Genomic DNA, 23,847 nt, shown 5'->3' with positions numbered 1-23,847 from the left:
TGACAAACACTTTTCTTTGTCAGTTTGCCCTGCAACATAACAGAAGGGTTAACGACTGATTTGACTGCGTAAAGATCAAAAGCAGCCTACTAATGAAGCATATTTACATCTTATGTGTGGAATAAAAGAATGTTCATGTTTGCCTTTAGTCAATTAAGTTGTAAATTTGAAACCCTTGGTCCATAAACGATGCAGAGTTAAAGACAAATGATATAAAATCTCCGATGTATGCAGTGTAAAACACCACCAACTATACAACAATGACAACAAACTCATTCACCAGACTATTCAGAGTATTTCAATCATCTTTTTTATAAAAAAAAAATAAAAATTAAAAAAAAAAAATAATGATCCAATGGTTTAAAGTAAAATTTCACCAACACTTGGGCGACAGCGAAGTGAAAAGTTTTCTAAATCATTATTTACAAATTCTTTTGGCACAAAACATTCAGGCTTCTGTTATAAAACAAAATGTAAATGTCAGGAAAGCCTACTGAAACGTCTGAAATTTATTTGGGATTAATTAGAGACACTTGAAATGGTGACAGGTGTGTGCTGACTTCCATTTAACATGAGTTTGAATGTGATTGGCTAATTCTGAACAAAGCCATCCCAGTTATAAGAGGGTGTGTACACTTGTGCAATCACATTATTATGGTTACATACCCTGCCAAAATGTAAAAAAATCAAATAAATAAGAATCATCAATTGAGCTCTACAGGTTCTAGGCCACATTAATAATGGAAAATGTTTTGAAAAGATATATCTTGGTCTCTTTTTTTTTTTTTTTTTTTAATATCACAAAAACTGAAACGGGGGAGGGTAGATTTTTTTTATATCCACTGTATTTCTACTTGACATATCTAAGAACACAATCAACCAACAGGTTTGATTTAAAGATTTTTTGTTTCATTACCTCAAATACAGTTTTCTTCTTAGGCTACTATACTGAATGTCATACTCGTAATACAGTACTGTATTCAACATTCTTTGTAGGATGCTGATTAAAAGCATCCCCCCCCCCCCTCCCCCGGTTCTTGATTGTTTCCTTAGTTTTTCCTGATTTGTCATTGCCATGGCTACGTTGCCGTTTGCTCAAGTGACCTTTTAAGGCCTGTGGCCCGTGTCCAATTGGATGCATTTTAACATCAGAACAGAGGTGCAAGGCCCATCTGCTACCCTCGCAGCCACGGTCTAATGGAAAACCCAAGGTCCTGCCCGCTCCTGTTGATGCTGTGTTTCTGTTAACTATTAATCCTGCATGGCTTAGACCACCACCGCATGAGCCTTAGCTCAGTATACAGACAACAAGATAACAGTCTGGTTATGATATTCCTGCAGGTGCACTATGTTGTTTGTCAGTCACCTACTAAGTACTGCTAAGGCCCCACAGACAAATAAAAAAAAAAAGCCTGTCCCCCCCCTGCCACCAAATGTTGACAAAGGGGTTGGAGCACCAAAAGAAAGAAACAGAGTTTGTATCACACACTCCACAAGGAAAATTCAAATATTAGGAACGAGCTCTTGGGCAAATATTAGCCTCGCCTTGTATTTGGAAAGGAGGCTGTCCTCATCTTCACAGTTGAAACCTGTTCCTTACTCCTGACTTGTAGGACGACTGCTTTTTCCCCCCATAATTATGTGACAATAGGATAAGCGATATGGCCTTAAAACAAAATCTCCATATATTTTTTTTCACAAATATCTGACTTATGATTTTAAGTAATTTTTTCCCCCTCCCCTTTGCTTATCGAAGAGGCAACTGACGATATTAGTAAAAGCTTTGCATTTTGCTTCCCCATCTGGAATTTGCTATATTTCTCCTGATACCAAACAAGCAATGAAACTTATTCTCTTCCCCCCCCCCCCCCCAGCATTAACTTAAATATTTTTCCCACTGATAAAGTGAAAATATTTGTTCCGTGACCATGCTCATATCTCAAAAGACTCTTAAATCTTTCCCCATTGAAATAAATGGAAATTCAATTAATCTGTTCCAGCTCCCTAAAAAACACAACCATTTGATTTACTAACACAATTTTTAATAAGGAAAATTGCACTTACTATATATGTATATACTGTATGTATATGTGCACATATATTTTTTTCATATATTTAAGCCTGCCTTGTTTTTAATGAAGACTTAGGCCTACCATGCTTCTCTGTTTTAAAGTTGGTCGATTTGGTGGTGCATGGAGAGCAAAGAATTTCTTTAGGGGGTACTCGGTGTAAAAAGTTCAGAGCCACTGGTTTAAACTATTAATATAGTCAATTACAGCTAAGCCAAAAGGCGAAGCTCTCGATTTACCGGTCGATCTACGTTCCTACCCTCACCTATGGTCACGAGCTGTGGGTTGTGACCGAAAGAAGACGGATAAGCGGAAGACGATGGATGGATGGATATAGTCAGTTATGAATATTTTTTGGGGATATAGTCTGTTATTAATATTTTTAGGGGTAGTGTCAGTTACTTATGGTTTTTCATTGACAGCAGTTTCCGGTCCCTATTGAGGGTTAACTTTATTTCTAATATTTCGGTGCAAGTTGATGCAAGTTAATGCTGGGGGGAAAATGTTAACAAATCCCAGAAAGGGACAGTAAAACCTTTTTGGAATAATGTCATTGTCATATTCTATTGGAAAATTATAAATCGTATTTTTGGATAAATCTGGTATTTTATTTGAAGGCCATGTTACCCAGGCCTATATTGTAGTGCTCTTTTTGCAAAGGTGTCTTGTTCATAAGCAGTGTGAATGTGCCACCTGTTTGTCCTTCATTGGGGCATACAAATGTGAAATTGTGTAGTGCTGTGTTTGCAAAGGTGTCTTGTCCTTAACCAGTCTGCTGTACTTAACAAGTGTGAATGTCCCACCTGTTTGTCTCCCCCCCCCCCTGCGCACACAGTCAGATTACCACTTTGAGTACACCGACTGCGACGTGCTGGGCTCTCGCTGGAGAGTGGCCATTCCCAACAAGGCCCAAACCTGCACCGGCCTCCCAGATCCAGTCAAAGGCACTCAGTGCAGTAAGTGTCCAACTCTGATGTTCTGTTTAAAAGAGAACATCCAATGTACAAATACAAAGTAGATGGTCATTGTAATTTCCTTTTTATAGCATTCTCCTGCAATGAGGGCGAGTTCCTGGACATGCGGACTCAGCTGTGCCAGAAGTGCGCGGCAGGGACTCACTCTTTGGGCTCTGGCGTGGCCTTCGACGAGTGGGATCGCCTGCCCACTGGCTTCATCACGCTCGGGATCAACACTAATGGCTGGGACGTACACACAGACTGCTCCAAGTTAGTACCGCGCATTGGGGAATTACATCCTTATGTTTCATTAAAAAAAAATATATATATCCATCCCTTTTCTACATGACATTTGAGAATGTTCGTAAACAAAAGAGCTACTTTTGGGTAGCAGAAGACAAGTTGCTACCGGTGACTGCCAACAGAAGCGATTCCACATTTCCCAAATTTGCTATTAAAGTATTTATAAAAGTTGTACTTTTCCGGATGTGAGTATAATTTTTTTGGGCTGACTCTGTATAATATAATGGGAAATATTTTCCACATTCCAGAAATTTCCACGTTCCCAAAATTACACACTTTCACAACAAAATCCCTAAATTAAGAGACATTTGACATATTTACCTCAATGTGCCACATTTCTCGAGTGATTCAAACCATCCATTTTCTGAACTTCTTGCAGCCCATTGGGTCAGGATGCACTGGCTCCATGTGGTCCTGTATGCGTTTCCTCCATTTCCTGTGTTCTTTACGACACTCCAAAGTGTTGTATTGGCGGGACATACTCTTCCTGGTGGCTCCATTCGGGCCAGCGAGACAACTTGCTTATGCGCCTCCAACCACAGGCTGGACCTCTTGTCCTATCTGGGAGGACATATGCTGCATCCCCATCCTGATGGCCTCCAGCTCAGAGTGTGGCCACTGGGAAGCCCAGTACTTCATTCTCAGAATACAGCGGTGATGTAGGGCATACAATTTCCAATGCGCAGGCGAGTTCCACACGGCGGTTGGACACCAATAGGTGGAAGTTGTTTGATGCATGGTGTCGTTGTCACCGGCTGTTTACTGCCCACTGCTCTGTTTCCGCCTTTTTCGCCGTCCGCTCTTAAGGTGTACGTGGCCGCAATCGCTTGTTGTCATGCTGCCATTAATTGTACTACAGTGGGCGCTGACAGGAGCGTTTCCCTTTTCTTGAAGGGTGCCAAAAAACTTAATCCGCCAACACGACTAGTGGCTCTTTCGTGGGATCTGTCGTTGGTCCCGGAAGCCCTGGGGCTCCTCCGTTTGAACCTGTTAATCAGCTGGACCTGAGGTGGCTGTCAATTAAGACAGCTTTCCTTTCGGCTATGGTTTCAGGTTAGCGTGCGAGTGAACTAAATGTGCTGTCAGAGGAACGCTGACAGTTCAGCTGTGACCCTCTGGCCTACTGCCTCTTTCCTCCCCAAGGTGTTGTCAGGAGCAGGTGTCGCCCAACCGATCTAGTTGGCACGTTTTTACTCAGGTTCTGCTGTCGAACATCTGTGCCCTGTCCGCACTGTGGAGGCCTATACAAAGGCCACTACAGGAGTACGGAAATCGGATGTGTTCGGCGGACCCTCGTAAAGGTCTGGCTCTTTCCAAGCAACGACTTGCTCGATGGGTCGTTGCGGCTATTGCAAAAGTGTATGTCTCCCAGTGCAGAGCACTTCCTTAGGGGGTAAAAGCATCACTCTACCAGAAGTCTCTCAACCTCCAGTGCTGCCATGACAGGAGTTCCTCTGGCAGATATCTGCGTGGCTGTCTCCTGGACAGCGCCCTCTAGGTTTGCGAGATTCTCCAGGGTGAACGTTTTACGCCACCGTTGCTCTTCCTGAGGTGGATCTCTGGCGTGGTCAGTGGATTCCTCTTGACTTTGTTGTTTCGCCTTATCCAACGTTTGAAGCACCACCTCTGGTGGTCAGGAAGGTTGAAATAGAATGAAAGTTATGGATGTAACTACAGTTCTATGAATACCGGATGACCGCCAGAGATTCCGGTCCCTTGGAATCCTAGTGTGGTCTCGAGAAGATTAAGGGACTTGCCTTGTCACATATGACTTTGTTATTAAAATATTGGCCTGCGCATACGCTAGAGGGATCATTCCACCTTAAAACAGTTTAGCTAATCTAAGATATTTGTGGAACTATATATCACATTCCCTAAATTCACACAGTTTCACAATAAAATTCTCAAATCAAGAGATACAGTATTTTACATATTTACGTTCTCCTTCCAGATTTCTGAACCGATTCAAACTTCAAACAGTTCAGCTCATTTAGGACACTAAGGAACTACTTATCACATGACCAAAGATTGGCACATTTTTCAGTATTTCACATATTTCATTATAAAATGAACACATAAATGCACATATTTTAAATAGTTACCCCCTCCTTCCACATTTATTGACTCATTCAAACCAGGCCAGCGTTTCAGTTCACTGTTAGCTTTTCAGCATTCGCATGTAGTTTCTGCAGATAGCATCCTATAATTCTGTTATTCCCCCCCCCCCCTGTCTCCAGCTCCACCTGGACACCGATGGGCGATTACATCGCCTCGAACACGGATGAGTGTACAGCCACGCTGTCGTATTCCGTGGACCTGAAGAAACCAGGACGCGTGTCCTTTGACTACTTATATTCCGACACCAGCATCTACTTTGAGTTCTTTGTAAGTGGATTTAGTAAGGTAACCATGGCTTAAAGTATTCCAATGTAGTGCTGGAAAGACTTACCCCATGTATGTGTCTTAAAAACAAAACAAAAACTGCTCATGTGACATGGTGAGCGATTGCAGATTGAGGTTCTTAATTTGTGAAATAGAAATACCCTATTTAAATACACCCTAGGCATGTTTTTGTTGCATTTACGGCATTTAAATGTTTCGAAAGGCCTATAAACACACCTAAAACAATTCATTTAAACATAATATACTGAGAGAGAGCAAGAGCAATGCATAAAACAGATATTGTACAAACATTATCAAAAATAGAGTAACAACTGTCATCAAAATCTGCAATATAGTGGGAATGCGAACCATGAATTAACCCACGAAGCTTCCCCCCCCCCCCCATCTTCACCCTCAAGACACCCCCGAAAAAAACATTTCGTCCATGGAGTTTTTTGTCACTTGAAGCCATGGTTAATTCATTCATTAAAGATTTGTCTCTCCAAAACTCAACAATTCATTATGTTGTGCATTTCTTTCACACTTTTTCACAGCTACAGTAGCTATACTTATGCATATCCATCCATCCATTTTCTGTACCGCTTTATCCTCATAAGGGTCGAAGGCGTGCTGCAGCCTATCCCAGTTATCTTCGGGCGAGAGGCGGGGTACACCCTGAACTATTCACCAGCCAATCGCAGGGCACATACAAACAAACAACCATTTGCGCACACATTCACATCTAAGGGCAATTTAGAGTTTCCAATCAACCTACCATGCATGTTTTTGGGATGTGGGAGGAAACTCATGCAGGCATGGGGAGAACATGCAAACTCCACACAGGCGAGGCCGGGATTTGACCCCCGGTCCTCAGAACTGTGAGGCAGATGTGCTAACCAGTCGAACACCGTGCCGCCCCTATGCACATCAATACTTTTATATACACACACACACACACAAAAAGCCCCCCAGCTTTGACAAGGCAGTGTTGAAGGAGCTCTTGAATACAGTCTCTCTCCGTTGCAGGTCCAAAACGACCAGTGTCAGTCCACCGACTCTACCAGCCGCTGGATGAAGATCTCTGAGAGCGACTGGAGCCAGCATGAGGTTTGGACTCTTTTCCCTGGGTACACTTTCTTTAGTACAGTGGACCAGGGGTGGGCAAACATTTTAATAATAAACAGATGGGCCAGCTCATCTGTGGATGAGTTTAAAAATGGTTAAATTCTATGTATGTAAAATATCATCGGTGTCGGACGGAATCTCCAAAATGTCTAATTTTCAGGAAAGGGGAAAAAAACCCCACTCACTAAATCATTAAAGTTGGAATAATACATTATTTTCTGCTAATTTGAATTGATTTATTAATTCTTACGACCCACAGCGCCAATAGACATTAGTTTTATTAACGCTTCTTAGGGGGAAATTAACACTAACTGACATAACGCATCATTCTCAAGTATTTACAATGATGCTCGGCATGCTGGGAATACCGCCGACGCCGAGGAGTGACCTCATCGTTTACGCACTTGAAAACATGGCGGCTTGCTGTCAGAGCTGGTCTGCGGCGGAAATGTTTTTATCGACGTGTAACTTATTTGTTTTAAATCAAGTTGTTGCTTTAATAAACGCTTAAATTCAATTGAAACTACTGTGCCGAGTAGACGACTGAGCTCCATCTTCATATATTACATGACTTTTACCTCGATAAAAAACAAGTTCCAAGTTGTTAAAAATGTGTCCACGGCAGACCAGCTCTGATAGCAAGTGGCCATATTGTCAACTGCGTAGACGATGACGTCGCAGCTCAGCTTCAGAGGAATTCACAGCAAGCCAAATGTCATTGTAAATAGCTGTTAAGAATGCTGCGTTATGGTAGTTAGTGTCAGTTATCCCCGAAATATTGTTAACAGATCTTACGTGCGCTTATTCCCCCTCTTCATGTTGTTGTTGTGTGCTCACTAATGTTTGATTATTTTGTACCACGAATGAGTTTTGCATCGACATGCTTCGTTGTCACTGCATTTAGCGGCTCATGTCAATAATTCGCTGCAGTTGACATTATCTACAATTTAGCGACAATATCTCAATTATACCAGTAGGGTGCACACTGTCACAATGTTCGATATAGTATATAGGACATATTAAAAGTCAGTATAAGTTATATAAACTTAAAATTTTAAATCAATGCATGCATAAATAATTAAATGCATATGAAAGGCAGGATGAGAAGCTCGGTCATCCGGGAGGATCTCAGAGTAGAGCCGCTGCTCCTTCACATCGAGAGTAGCCAGATGAGGTGGCTGGGGCATCTGACTCGGATGCCTCCCGAAGGCCTCCCTGGTGAGGTGTTCCGGGCACGTCCCACTGGGTGGAGACCCCGGGGACGACCCAGGACACGCTGGAGAGACTGCATCCTTCGGCTGGGCTGGGAACGCCTCGGGATCCCCCCGGAAGAGATGGATGAAGTGGCTGGGGAGAGGGAAGTCTGGGCGTCGCTGCTAAAGCTACTGCCCCCGCGACCCAACCTCGGATAAGCAGTAGAAAATGGATGGATGGATGAAAGGCATTTTAAATGTGGATGGTCACTAACGTTTTTTAGCACATGAAAATATGAGAAATTCATGCGCATAGTACAATAGGTAGAAGACTTCCTGATTTTTGGGGTTGACTTTAGAAGTGCACATTATTCTCGAGAGCATATTATAAACGAGAATTTACGGTAACTGTTTTCACTCATTTTGGTCTTGAAAAGAAAACCTAGACTTTCAATCTTGAGGTGACATAATGCCACGAGGCTCCGGTGGAGTCAAGAGGAGGTGGAGTTATATGAGTAGGGGTTATTCTAAAGGAAGAGTTAGCTAAGAATGTCTTGGAGATGAAAAGAGTATCAGGTCGAGTGACGAGGCTGAAACTTGAAATTGAGGGTGTTATGTATAATGTGATTAGTGGCTATGACCCACAGGTAGCATGTGACCTAGAGGTGAAACAAACATTTTGGAAGGAGCTAGATCCCAGACACAGACAGAGACAGGAATACATGGAGATGCAACATAGGGCAAAGGTAGAGGTTGCAAAGGCCACAAACAAACAAGAGGCATATGATGACATGTATGCCAGGTTGACACTAAAGAAGGAGAAAATGATCTATACAGGTTGGCCAGACAGAGGGATAGAGATGGGAAGGATGTGCAGCAGGTAAGGGTGATTAAGGATGTTGACTGGTGCCAGTAGTGTGCTGGATAGATGGAAGGAATACTTTGAGGAGATGATGAATGATGAAAATGAGAGAGAAGGAAGAGTAGAAGAGGCAAGTGTGGTGGACCACGAAGTGGCAATGGTTAGTAAGGGGGAAGTTACAAAGGCGTTAAAGAGGATGACAAATGGAACGGCAGTTGGTCCTGATGATAAATGGCGGTATGGAAGCATCTAGGATAGGTGACAGTGGAGTTTTTGACCAGCTTGTTCAACAGAATTCTCGCAGGTGAGCAGATGCCTGAGGAATGGAGAAAAAGTGTGCTGGTTCCCATTTTTAAGAACATGATGCGCAGAGCTGTGGGAACGGTAGAGGAATAAAGTTGATGAGCCACACAATTAAGTTTTGGGAAAGATTAGTGGAAGCTACACTAAGGACAGATGTGAGTATTTGCAAGCAACAGTATGGTTTCATGCTGCAGGAACCTGAATATTATAATCACCTTTGAACTCTCGAGGTTCCATGCGTGTTCGTTTTCGTGAAAGAACTACAATTATAACGACGTGTTAAAAACCAACCAATTTATTCATGACAAAGGAGTCTATACATTTTAAAGAGCTTTGGGTCAGCAACTATGCTTATCCTAGCCTCAGCAGAGACAGCGCAGACTGAACAAAGCTATCTGTTCCTGCCCCTGACTTATACAATGTTTCAAAGAGGAAGTATGGAATCGCTGTCGTCTGATTGGTCCAGCACCCACTGATGTCATCGTTGCTATGCAGAATGATGACCATTTGCCGCTGGCTCCAGAGCGGTCTTCTCATATTTACAGCAACCCCACGCAGCCATTGTCGTCTCCAACAGATGTTCTTTGTGGCCTCCACATGCACCCTTCTGGGAGCCTTCCTGCATCACACTCCCACACCCGTATCTGATTTACATTTTATACTTTTCTCCAATAAACACCCTTGTTCACACCCTTCTTCACCCCCAGACCAGTTACACAATAAAATCCTTTAATGCCTTGAAAGAGTACCACAGATGCATAATATTTGACTTAAGGGTGTTGATGGAAAAGTACAGAGAAGGTCAGAAGGAGCTAGATTGTGTCTCTGTAGCTCTAGAGAAAGCCAATGACAGAGTACCCAGAGAGGAACTGTGGTAGTTCATTTGGAAGACTGGAGTGGGAGAGAAGTACAGTATGTTAGAATAATACAGGACATTTATGAGTGCAGCAGAACAACGGTGAGGTGTGCTGTAGGTATGACAGAGGAGTTTAAGGGGGAGGTGAGACTGCATCAGGGATCAGCCCTGAGCCCCTTCCTGTTTGCAGTGGTGATGGAGAGGCTGACAGATGAGGTTAGACTGGAATCCCCGTGGACCATGGTGTTCGCAGATGACATTGTGATCTGCAGTGAAGGAACAGTTAGAAACGTGGAGGCATGCACTGGAAAGGAGAGTAATGAAGATTAGCCAAAGTAAGACAATATATTGCATGAATGAGAGGGGTGGAGGGGGAAGAGTGAGGCTACAGGGAGAGGAGATAACGACGGTGGAGGACTAGAAATCCTTGGGGTCAATAGTCCAGAACAATGGTGCGTGTGGTAAGGAAGTGAAGAAATGAGTCCGAACGGGTGGAGGAAGGTGTCGGGTGGGTTATGTGACAGAAGAGTCTCTGCTAGGATGAAGGGCAAAGTTTATAAGGCAGTGTGGAGGGCAGCCATGATGTACGGATTAGAGACAGTGGCAGTGAAGAGACAACAGGAAGCAGAGCTGGAGGTGGCGGAAATAAAGATGTTGAGGTTCGCTCTCGGAGTGACCAGGTTGGATAGGATTAGAAATGAGCTCATCAGAGGGACAGCCGAGGTTCGATGTTTTGGAGACAAAGTTAGAGAGAGCAGACTTCGATGGTTTGGACATGACCTGAGGAGGGAGAGTGAGTATATTGGTAGAAGGATGATGAGGATGGAGCTACCAGGCAAGAGAACTTGAAGAAGACCAAAGAGAAGGTTGATAGATATAGTGAAGGAAGACATGATGGCAGTTGGTGTTAGAAAGGAGGAGGCAGGAGATAAGCTTGCATGGAAAAAGATCACACGCTGTGGCGACCCCTTAAGGAAAAGAAGAAACAAACAAACTCCACACAGAAAGGACAGAGCCCGGATTCGAACCTCCAACCTTAAAACTGTGAGGCAGATGTGCTAACCACTCTTTCCCTTGTTTTATATTTTTTATTTTTACACTCAATAATTTATTTAATTAAATAAATGAAAAAAGAGTGTAAGTACATTTGATGTAGCCAAATTTAAGAAATAAACACTGTCCATATATGAAGGACGGTTCCTTGAAAGGCACTGCATGAATCCAAGCTATTGTTATCATGACAATGATGATGTATTATTTGATGCTGGTTCCTTCAGGTCCAGCTCAACAAAGGCAACAATGTTCTGTTCTGGAGAACCACCGCCTACACTCTGCAGGGCCAGGCTGACAAAGCCGTGTTGTTGCGAAATATCTCCATCTCAGGTAGGTCCTCGGCTCGCTCGCTTGCTTGCTCGAATCTCAGTTGCTAGTTGAGTGTTTCAGAAGCTTGAGGAGACAAGGCACATATTTTACATTGCAAAATCTTGCAGCAGACCACCAAACAAAAAAAATGTCTCAAAATGTATATGAGTCATTTCAGAATTGGAGGACAATTTAGACATCAGGATTTTTGAAAAATGTATCATTTATTTGATAATTTTCCTTCTGCACGCTGCTGGAAGATCATTTAATTGATCTGCCTGTTACTATACATCTCTGGCCTAGATAGATGAAAACAGATACTGTACTTTCTTTGTTGTGATTAAATATTTTTTTAATTGAAATTAAATCATTTATCATCGCACAGCGGTTGGTAATCACTGCGTTATGTGTCAATATCCATCACGTGTACTTGCCGCTTTCCCTCCAGGCGTGGCCTACACGTCCGAGTGTTTCCGCTGCAAGCCTGGCACCCACAGCGCCAAGCCGGGATCTGCCCGCTGCGTCCCCTGCCCCGCTGATACCTACTCCAACAAGGGGGCCACCGTTTGCCAGCGCTGTGACCCTGATAAATACGCAGGTACACTCCAAGATGTCAATTTACTTTAGAGCAGGGGTTCTCAAACTTTTTGACGTTCATGTTATACACCTGAACTTTGCTTCTGTATGAGGCCGCAGAGACTTTGGGCTCTTTTAAAAAAGGGGTGGTCCGCGCCGTTGTCGGAGTGAACACAGCCGACTTCATTTACCGGCAATCAAAGCTTCTCCTCTTGTTCCCTTTAAATGTGGCGCATTCACAGTATTGCATGGAGACGTCTCTATGTGGAAGAGGACTATGCGTAATCGCAGCCCACAATCACAATCTGACTCAATATGCAATATGACCTTGCAATTAGTAAATGAATATGATGACAGTGCTTCTCAGTTATATTTATAAAAATGATCCTAAATTGCTTGTTGGCTGTGTGGCTGATGTTGATGTGAGCTATATATCCCTTTGGCGTTTTTGCAGAGGTATCATCTGGAAGCTGTAAAGTAAGACCGGCATGCACAAACACAGACTACTTCTACACGCACACTCCCTGTGACGCTCATGGAAAGGTACACTCATCATTCACAAACCTTTCTCCCCGAGGGCCACTTTCAGAAAAAAGGAATTTCTGAGGTTCTTGGGGGTTCGAATCCAGGCTCCATCCTTCCTGTATGGAGTTTGCATGTTCTCCCTGTGCTTGTGTGGGTTTTCTGTGGGTACTCCGGCTGCCTCCCACATTCCAAAGCCATGTTTATTAGATTACCTGAAGACTCTACATTGTCCTTAGGTGTAAATCTGAGTGTGAATGGTTGTTTGTCTCACCCACGACCCTAATGAGGATAAGCGCTATAGAAAATGGATGGATGGATCTTGTAAAATTCAACTTAAAAAATCTTTTGAATAAAAGCTAGGGTGATATAGTTTAACAATTTATTTTCTGTAGTACAAGGGTAGAGGCAACTGGGGTCATGACACTGAAAGCCCTGGCAAATGGCATGTTGCCCTTTATTGAGGAGGAAAATCAAGAAATACATTACTCCAGAAGATAATTACAATGTGCCCAATTTTCATGACTAGCACAACTCCAGTACTGTGCTTGGTGTAACTGTGCGAGAAGGCAGGTTAGACCAAATTTGGTAATTTCGTGGACCGGCATACCCCTAGCGCATTTAAAAGTGGGAGGTCTGTGCTGGTGTGAGCGTCATCATAGCGGACTTCAATCATGTCCAATCGAAGCGGATTCTTGCATTCCCTTTAACAGCGGCGCAGTAGTCTCGTATGGAGACGACTCGAGTAAATGCGGAAGAGGATCGTTCGTCGCCTAACTGTGGTCGGATAGTTAGACAAACATATACGTGGCAAATGAATGGATAGATAGTAGCATGTATAACGGCGACAGACACATACAGTAAATGGATAACTAGAGATGGATGGATAGATGAATGCTCTGCCATTGGCTGGGATTAATCCATTGTCGGTTTATATCTGCAACCGTTCCTGTTGCCCAAAGTCAGCTGGGATAGGCTCCAGCCCACCCTACCCAACGCGACCCAAATGAGGACAATCTATAGGAGATGGATGAATTGATAGCATATTGATTTCTTTAGGTTGGTTAGGCTGAACTATTAGATAAGTATGTATCTATGCAGACTCAGCTGATGTACAAATGGATCGAGCCAAAAATCTGCAGCGAGACCGCCGAGGGCTCTGTAAAGCTGCCCGCATCAGCAGAGAAGCAAACGTGTCCGCCGTGCAACCCAGGATTTTTTCTGAGCAACACCTCGGACACCTGCCAACCGTGCGCTGACAATTTCTTCTCAAATGGAACAGGTGGACATTCCTCTTGGCCTTCTATTATATACCGGACTATATACTGTAAAGCAGGGATGTCAAACATATGACACATGGGCCAAAACTGCCCCACTCGGAGGTACAATCAGGCCAGTAGGATGAATTTGAAAGTGAAAAAAAATAAGACATAGTGGTGGTGGGGACTAAGAATAGATAGATAGATGCCAGATGCCAACCAAGTGGCTCCCGTTGCATTGGCTCGTGACAGCCATGGATATTTTGTCCAACATTCTTCACTCACAAGACCAAAAATAGTCACTATCCACCGTAAATTAGCGTATGATCGCCAGCATGAAATTACGATCATCCAATGACTTTGTGTTCGTAACTACGACGCTCGCAGCAATACCCAGCAGCCTCGCTTAGCAGCTCAAACTGACAGGGGAGCAAGCGGGGGCGATTTGGCCGCGTGCAGAAGCACGGTTGTTGCGGTGGGCTAACAGCTAAAGTAAACTCTAGCCCCTGCGGAACGCCGCTCCTATGCATCGGCCTTTCCAACGTTTGGTCACTGGACAATAAATTAGAGAATCTACAAATGGAATTAATATCATCCATTAATTACTGGTGGCTTCGCTCAGCACCAACACCAGCCACAAATTCAAATGTCTTTCAATAAACATTAACTTAAATGAATGCCCATTCTTATATTGTTTAAAATAAAAAACCTTTTGAACCTATTTGAACCCGTGTATTATTTGAATATCTTATTATTTACCAATAACATAACATTTATACACGGCATCTCATCTCAATCTCATTATACTGTTTACGGTGTGTATAGTGATAATAAAAAGGCATTCTATTTTAGGACCAGGTTAATATGAAACGATTGTATACAATATGCTTTAGTTGGGGGTCCCCTCTGCAGCTTTCCATCAGGTTGGGTAGTCGTTGGTATGGAAATTGTTAAAGACCCCTGATATAAACCATTAAAAAAATGATATTGGTTTGGAGAAGCAGCAAGTTATCGGTAACGGTGGAAAAAAGAGGTTTATCGTGCATCCCTACTGGTATATTTTATACCTTGGCTTGGGGTGATCTTATTTAATTAGAAAAGATCTTTAGGTTTGTGTAGACCAGGGATGAGCAAAGTTTTGTGTTTGAGGGCCACATTTGATTTTAAAAACTGAGAGATGGGCCAGCTTATTCACAGATGAGGTTAAAAAAAAAGGCTAACATAGAACACACAGTGACGCCTTGAATGCCTGGATCAGAGCTCTCTGAGCTGCTCCACCCCTACACTCCTGTACGTGGACTCGGGTCAGCCAACCAGACGTTCCTGGAGGTGCCGAGTTGAGTTGAGTTGAGACGCTTTGGTTTTATGTCAGAGGCTTCTCATTGATATGTCACATTACACGAAAGATATCCCCAAAGAATCTAACATGCAAGACTTTTCATTTTGGCATCATAGGGTTATCTGACACCAAATGACTGATCATAGATTATGTCACACTACAAGGAGTTTCGTCGTTTCCGACAAAATATGTCGGGCCCGATCTGGACAATCCCTCGCAATAGCAAATCGGGTCAATAACGGGGCTAAAATCAGGCATAAGATACCAGTTAAATTTGTTCCGTGACCATGCTCGTATCTCAAAACGCGTATCTCAAATCATCTTTCCCCATTGAAATGAACACAATAGCCTTTATTATCATTGCACTGGAGGTGCAATGAAATTTAATCCGTTCAACTGGGATTGTACTTCCTCTGTAAGAAAACCAATGTCAATTGATGGTGGCTGGATGTTGTGACGTTTGCTGCCGCCACCTAGCGGCGGGGGTCTGAAACGCACACTTCTCAATTTTGTGCTACTATCTTGAGACAAAAAAATGGGCCAAGCGATGGCTCGTATCTCGAATAACTCGTAAGTCGTGGCACTCGTATCTCAAGGCGCCGCTCTACAGTGGTTTCGAGAGTACACAGAGATGTTAGACTGCTTTTCATGGTTTCTACAACAGAGACAATAAAGTTTATTGTATTGTACTCTATTCCATTCAGTACTATTCTATTCTGTTCTGTTCTATTGTAGTCTGTGAAGGGTGCCCCGTAGGCACAGAAGCTGTGATTGGTTTGGAGTACAAATGGTGGAACACAATGCCGAGCAACATGAAGAGTTCTGTCCTACGGGCAGATTTGGATGACTCCGTGCGCCGCACTGGTGAATGAGAGCATCAAAATATATATGAAATAATAATCCCGACCATACTGTCAGCGTCGTTAGACATTTTTTAAATGTACAGGATTACTGTTTTAAGTAATATTTTCACATTATGAATTGTCATACAAGTAGAAGCAGAAGTTAAGTCTAATATTAATCAATTTAAAACAATAGATTAACATCTAGAGACGAGGAGCTGGGCGATATCTCAGATTTTGTTTCTGTGTCCATTGCCATCATGACAGCGTGGGAGGTGGCCGGGGAGTACGTGTACACCACCCCCGGTGAGCGTGACACAGACTACCTCACGCTCACGCTCACGGTTCCAGGATACAGGTGAACTATTCATCAGGAATGGCATTGCGTCAGATATCTGTCAATGGTGTCTTTTCATGCACATGGCGTGTCATTTTTGCAGGCTGCCAGAGTCTCTGGTAAATGACGGAAAGCAGAGTGAACTGTCTCGCTATCACCTTCATCTTTGAAACCGTGTGTTCGGCAGACTGTACCTTGTTTTTCATGGCGGTAAGATGTCCTGCGTGGATCGTAGACCGGTGTCAGAATTGAACAATGAACATTTTCCAAATTGACGTTCGGCTTTCTCGTCAGGGTTTTAATCGGTGGAACAACAACGAGCTGGAGCAGTGGAAGGGCAGCAACAGGAAACAGTCATACTCGTATTTGATTCAGAGCAACGCCACTGTCAGCTTCACCTGGACTTTCCAACGAACAGACAACGCCACAACGGTCAGGAATTTATTCGTCTCTTTCTTAACCTTACAAGGCAGGGACTTAGAAACTGTGGCCTGTGCACTAAAAAAATAGCTAGTGGTAGGAAATGATAGTTATATTAGGATTAAGTAGAGTGTTAAGGCCCTTAAACACTGTACTTAGTTTTCACACCACGGGCTAGGGCACAGGTCGTTGCGCCATCCTTCCCGTATGTGGTGGTGGTTGCTAAGCAACTGAAAACAAAGCCTGATGCCTTTTGCTGGTTTGGACATGAAGTATGGATTTGTCATTGTTACAACAGAAAGCCCTGGCTTTGCTTATAATGAGGAGGAGTCTATAGAATAGGGAAAAAAGGCGGTGGTATTGCTGTTATTTTTAAGTCATTATTTCAGTGTAAAGAAATTATACTGGGTGATTTTAGCTCTTTTGAATATTTCTGTTTTTTTAGTTAAACGTGACCCAAAGGTTATTGTTTTAATAATTTATAGATGTCCAAGATAGAATAAAACATTTATGGAGGATTTTTCATAACTGCTGTCAGTTATTTGTACTGACTGCAACTACTTTGTCATAGCAGGAGACTTTAACATTCATGTTCACAATAGCATGGGGGGGGGGGGAATCTATCGAACTCTCTGCTATACTAGACACATTTGACCTCTCTCAACATATGAAGACTCCAACCCACACTCAAGGTCACATCTTAGACCTGGTCATCTCTAAGAATGTTGAAATTCTATCAGTTGACATTAAGGATATGGCTATTTCTGACCATTTTAGTCTATTCTTTGAATTAAAGATTCTTCCAAAAGTTCAAACAACCTCTATGGCTATTAAGAAAAGGTACATAAGTGAGAGTACCGCCACTAAGATTATTGAGACCATAGCTGTGCCGCAAATTGTGAATGCTGAGACAGTTGTTGAACTTTTGGGAAAATGTCACCTCGAAAATCTCAAATGTCATGAATCCTGTCGCTCCTATTAAAACTAAGACAATCTTGAGGGGACCTCGAACACTGTGGAGGAGCACGATGGTAAAGACCTCTAAAGCAAAGTGTAGGAAAGCAGAACGTAAGTGGAGAAAAACTAAACTTCAAATTGACTATGACCTCTACAGACAACGTCTTTGTGATTTTAACCAAGAGTTAGTCAGGGCTAGACAGCAACACTTTTCTGAAATCATCAGTAAGAACTTCAACAATACACGCACTCTGTTGGCTGTGGTTGACAAGCTCACAAGCCCCCTGAATCAGATAGCTCCAGAATGCCTAATAGCAGATAAATGCAATGAATGTGCTTGTTATTTTAGTGGAAAAAATGCAATCCATCAGGTTAAATATCAGCACAAATCAGCAAAATGATTAAATGATACTACATCTGAAGCCACCCAGGAAAACCCAGGTCTGGTGTCTCATTGTTCAGGTACAAATGGAAACCAATTTATTTCGTAGTACAAATTAACAAATGAATACAATAAACACTGATTCTTTTTCCCTGCTGTAATCCCTCTCTATCGTCTCACTTTCTCTCTGTTGGAAAGATTGCTTTGGAAATGTAGTTGGTTACAATTACAACTTATGCAATCGTAATGTAACTATTTCAATTAGTTTGTCAAAGTAATACAACTAATTACATGTGATTACATTTTGCTTACTTTTCTTAATTTTAAATGAGTGCATCAACAGGACCCTTGGAGGATTCCTTTAAAAAAGATTAAAACCATAGGTCATTATTTTGGAATTCACCACATATTTTTTCTTGATACAAATAATAAACAGGTAACAAAACATGATGAAATGTAAATACATACCCAACATTTTTTGTTGCATTATACATATATAGACATATTCAGATGCATATGTGTACAGCATGTGGAAAAAAATTATACCATGTTGATTTCATGACAACTGTGCCCAATTTAGACAATATATCGCTTAATATGACAACCCAGACAAGTGAATGTTCCATAAAACAGTCCAAAATTCTAAAGATGAAACTGTTCGAAAGTCAATGTTCTTTTATGTGTTCAAAGTGTAACTATCGGCTGCGCTTGGCATAACTTTGCGAGGAGGCAGATTAGACCGGGTGTTTGTAATTTCATGGGGGGAAAAAAGGAGCTGTCTGCGCCTCATGGGCGTGAACACAACTGACTTTATTCGCCGCCAATCAAAGCAGCTTCTTTCATTCGTTCCCTTTAAGTGAGGTGCAATGACGGTCCCCATGGAGAGAGAGATCCATTGTCACCTGGCTGGTGTGGCAAAAGAAAGCGTGATTAAATACAGTATGAGCTGGCGATGACCGCAGGAGACTTAAATATGTCAGTGGACTTCATGTATCTATCCCCATCCATCCACAATCGCTCGTGCATGTGCCCCCTTCCCCCATAGCTGCGTGCTGGCCAGTGGGGTGGTTAAAAAAAATTGAAATAGCCTAATAATGATGAGAATAGTAAGCAGCAGAACTACAGGTTGATTTCATGATGGTTTTAACCCAAACTTGCTATAATATTGTTCAAATCATGATGGAATCAACCCGTAATTCTGCTAGTTATCGCAGCCTATGCAGGGAGCCTGCTTTCCAGATTTCTGGGCTGTGTTTAGATTAGTGGGGGTACATACAACATATTCTCCCCCCAAAAAAACGTTTCCTTCTGCACAACGTGCGGTGGTGCATGTTGATTTTCGTGCAAGCGCAAGACTCGCTGCACGTAGACCAGTCTCCGCCAGGCTGAGCAGTGGAAACAAATAACCGTTGGAAGGGATAGAGATCAATAAGGTCCGCCGACTCATTTAAGTGGTCAGCGGTTTTTCACCAGCTCACTCTGTATTTAATTTAATTTAATTTAAGGGTATACCGCTAACGTTCAATGCTGCACAACGTGCAGAGCCCCATGAAAATAGAGCCCTATGAGTCTAACCTTTGCAAAATCTCAGAGCAACTAATAGATTGCACCACAAAATGACGCTTCAAGTTCATATTTATAAAATATGTCATGTTTGAGACTAGGACATGCAGAGAGAGCCAATCATAAGCATCCAGGGCTTGAGACTGCGACCAAATTGGTCGCATACGTGACCTTTTTTTCAGCGTGTGCGACTAAAAATGTAATCTTGTCACAATACTGCAATGCAGTACCACTAACTGCAAAGATTGTCTGCTTAATCTATCTATCTATCTATCTATCTATCTATCTATCTATCTATCTATCTATCTATCCATCTATCTATCTATCTATCTATCTATCTATCTATGTATCTCTCTCTCTCTCACTCTCTCTCTCTCTCTCTCTCTCTCTCTCTCTCTCTCTCTCTCTGTCTCTCTCTCTCTATGTATGTATGTATGTCTAAACCCTGACATATGAAGATACTGTAGGTGCAAAGTTAAAAAGCCCAGACTCCTTTAAAGAGGCTTGTATACTAAACAAACAATCCTTAAAATAAAGTGCAATAATTGCAGTAGTAATGATTGATCCATGTTCTGTTTGGGATTATGATTTTAAATAGGCAAATTGGTTAGTTTTTTTCGTAAATAATTTGCAAAATAAAGTGAATAATCATAAACGATACTTTTGTATGGTGGTGGTACACGTATGCAATCATTTTTAAATGTATGTCAATCATATGGTTGTGGTAATGCTCAAATTAAGTTTCTTAGGGAGAGAGGGTGAGGAGCCCTCACTATAAGAACTTGCCCCTCTGAGTCAAACAAATGATCAAATAAAAGTAAATCCTTTGTTTGTTTGTTTGGTTTTTGTTTTTTAAATATAATTGAACTGTTTTGTCTGTTACTGCTTGTTGCAGACAAACTTCTTGTTCACAGTAACATATTTTGCAATAATTATATCTCGAGTCACTGTCAATCTTTACTTCATAGGAAGCCATGGTATGCCATGGTCTGTCGCTCCTCAAAAAATGGTGCAACCAAATTAGGTGCTGGTGCCACCAACTTTTTCAGTTGGTCGCACCGATGCTACTAGTACAAAGGTTAGTGTAGAGCCCTCCTATCAGTTAAGAAGGAGGAAGTGAATGTAACTAAAATTACATTCACCTTGAATGTAACTAAAATTGTAATCTACTACCATTGAATTACATATTTTCTCACCGTAATGTGAGGGATTACAATCACATAATTGTTGTAATTAAATTACGTAATTTGGTTTCATGTAAATTAATTACTCTCCAACACTTCTCTGCCTACTGACTCTCTTCTATCACTATCTCAACCCAACTGGTCGAGGCAAACAGCTGCCCCACCCGCTTTTTTTCCCCTAGTGGGAGTTTTTCTTGCCTCCATGGCCTAGTGCATGGTTCAGTTGTTCTCTCACTTACATGTGTAAAGTGTCTTTGGAAGTAAATGATATTGAATTGTACCCTCCTCAGGAGAGGAGGTTCAGTGCTGATGTGGCAAAGATCTTCTCCATCCACGTCACCAACGTTCTGGGAGGCGTCGCCTCGAAATGTCGGCAGTGTGCCCTCACGTCTCGCCCTGGCGATGGCTCAGCCTGTGTGCCCTGCCCGCTGGGCCATCGCTTGGTCAGCGAGAAAGGAGCTGAGGGAACATGCCAACGCTGCCCGCCAAACTCCATCGTCGCGACCGAGTGGCCTGCCAGAGAGCCGGCCTGTGTTGCCTGTGGCCCGAACACAAAGACCAACCAGGTTCAGGTTCTCCTTTTTCTCTGTCCTCTTATAAACATTACAGTGCTGGTCCGAAATGATCATAAAACATTGATGAAGTGTACAGGCAAGGATTCACAGTACCATCATTCATCAATCCATCGTTTTTCTATAGTGCTGAGGACTATAAAAAACGCGTAGCTGGAGCCTATCCCAGCTGACTTCAGGTGAGAGGCAGGATACACACTGGACTGGTCACCACTCAATATCATTGCACATAAAGAAAGACAAGCAACAGACTGATCGCCGGCCAATCTCAGGACACGTATCGAAAACAGACTGGTCGCCAGTCAATGGGAGGGCATATATAGACAAACAGTGAACAGGTCGCCAGCCAATGCAAGGACAGATATAGACAGGCAATGGACTGGTCGCCTCTCGCCAGCCAACGTCAGGGAACATATAGATAAGTATTCACACTCCCAGTCCATTGTCTGTTCATCCCTGCACTAATAAAGACTTTATTCTTTTCAAGTACAAAGGATCATGGAAATATCATGGAAATATGTGCAACTCAAGCCTTTGGCTTTTGTATTTTCACGGTATCAAAATCCTTACTGCATTTACACCTTTTCGCACATTCACAACTGGAACAAGTACAAACCCCCATTCCAATGAAGTTGTGACGTTGTGTAAAATATAAATAAAAATGGAATACAATGATTTGCAAATCCTTTACAACCTATATTCAATTGAATACACTACAAAGACAAGCTATTTCATGTTCAAACTGATTAATGTTAATGTTTTGTTGCAAATATTCTCTCATTTTGAAATTGATGCCTACAACATGTTCCAAAACAAACATGGGACAGAGGCAACAAAAGCCAAAATACACCTTTTTGGAACATTCCACAGGTGAACAGGTTAATTGGAGACAGGTGAGTGTCATGACTGGGTATTAAAGGCTCAGTTGTTCACAAGGAATGACTGGATGACGTTCACCACTTTGTGAACAAGTGCTTGAGCAAATAGACCCACAGTTTAAGAACAATGTTTCTCACTCTACAATTGCAAGGAATGTAGGGGTTTCATCATCTGCGGTCCATAATATCATCAAACGATTCAGAGTGTAGCGTGAATCATGTGACTTTCCCACTCATAATCTTACTGCCAATATGTGATGCACCAATTTGTACTTCATTTGGTAAATAACAAAGATTGAATCACGGTTTGAAGTGGCAGCCAAGGATGCTGCGCGCCATGAGGAGGACGTTTGCCTTGCGTGCCGACTTGAAGGAAGAAGAAAGTTCAGCTTGTCCACAAAAAAATAAAAAAATAGATTTTCTGCGACCAATTGTGCCGAGGTTTGGCTTGCTAAGCAGTTCACATCACCGTGGCTCTGTTTGGGAACAAGCGGTTGCTTTGTTGAAAAATCTTGCCACGTGGGTAGCTAGTGCTTTTGCCTTATGGCCAGAACTGGGGTTCCACCTTGGTCATTACGGCCAAGAATCGTTCGGTGACGACGGCATGTAACGCCAGCTAGTGGCATGGACCCAAAAATGTGGCGGGAAGAATCAAAGATAAAAATAGACAGAAAAGAAAACTTAGGCCGAGCCAGGGCATGGCTAGGTCGAGACCTAGCATCCAGACAGGCCAAGAAGCAGAGTATAAAAAAGCGCTTCTTCTGAGGCGGGCAGAGAGCTTCTCAAATTTCTGATGAGTTTGTGTGATCATTTTCTTGAAAAATTATTTGTGGTGACTAACCTTTTAAACTTACTCTTGTATATCATGCTTCGCCCACTGGTGTGGTGTCTCGAATTGTCGCTTCCTTTATCGGGTGGCACCCGTCTGGTGAGGCGCTGCCCCCGGCCTCCGTCCGCTCTCCTTCTGCGACCAAGGCTGCTTCTCCTCAGAAGATGGTGACCAAGCGGTGGACTTGAATTTGAATTTAGCTCTCAAATGTTTAAGAAGTAAACTTAGACTAAGACTTGAAATGAAACCAAAATACGGTAGCTTGAGCTGATCACTGAATGTTTATTCGAGGCCTCAAACAAACAGAGCAATTCGCCAGGACGACGGAAATACTGAACAATTCCAATAAGGCATGCGTTTAAATACACTCCATCTGGGACTCGCCCACCTCATTCTAAAACCCTTTTCTTGGTCTTGTTTGGCTCAAACCAAGTTTCCCTAAAATGGCAAAGTTTCTCGTGTCACAACAGATCGAATGTCACACGTTACCTCAAGTTGTTAGTTTATAATCGTGTCTCAGCACCTTTATTGATATTTTTTAATATAATTAAGTCATGCAATATAATCAAATATATATTTCGTTTTTAATGGTATCTGGTGTTCTTTTAACATAAAATACAATGAGTTATTAAGAGTTTCTTGCTTTCTAATGGTATCTGTAACTACAAGGTGGTTATGACATTTATCTCCCTCTTGGTGGCGTTCTTGGTCCATTGGCTAGGCTGGGGACATCTCTCTGGTGGTCCAGCTGACAATCGTAAACTATCAAGTTTTGG

General features: G+C 42.4%; 1 protein-coding gene across 1 annotated transcript in view; it reads left to right on the top strand.

Moving 5' to 3' along the window:
• Positions 1–2,953: 2,953 nt before the first annotated feature.
• elapor1 (endosome-lysosome associated apoptosis and autophagy regulator 1) overlaps positions 2,954–23,847 on the top strand; it is a 33,389-nt gene continuing 12,495 nt past the window's right edge. Inside the window, 14 exon segments of the mRNA XM_061695190.1 lie at positions 2,954–3,025; positions 3,115–3,295; positions 5,566–5,713; positions 6,737–6,817; positions 11,327–11,432; positions 11,860–12,009; positions 12,442–12,530; positions 13,611–13,791; positions 15,843–15,971; positions 16,217–16,307; positions 16,390–16,438; positions 16,440–16,496; positions 16,581–16,718; positions 21,083–21,358. Of these exon segments, the coding sequence (XP_061551174.1) occupies positions 3,147–3,295; positions 5,566–5,713; positions 6,737–6,817; positions 11,327–11,432; positions 11,860–12,009; positions 12,442–12,530; positions 13,611–13,791; positions 15,843–15,971; positions 16,217–16,307; positions 16,390–16,438; positions 16,440–16,496; positions 16,581–16,718; positions 21,083–21,358 (1,644 nt within the window). The 5' untranslated portion in view covers positions 2,954–3,025; positions 3,115–3,146.

The sequence above is a fragment of the Phycodurus eques genome, chromosome 1, assembly GCF_024500275.1.
Source record: "Phycodurus eques isolate BA_2022a chromosome 1, UOR_Pequ_1.1, whole genome shotgun sequence".
In the NCBI taxonomy this organism is placed as follows: Eukaryota; Metazoa; Chordata; class Actinopteri; order Syngnathiformes; family Syngnathidae; genus Phycodurus; species Phycodurus eques.
Note: the sequence above shows the minus strand (reverse complement) of the source record. Positions and strands in the feature narration are given on the sequence as shown.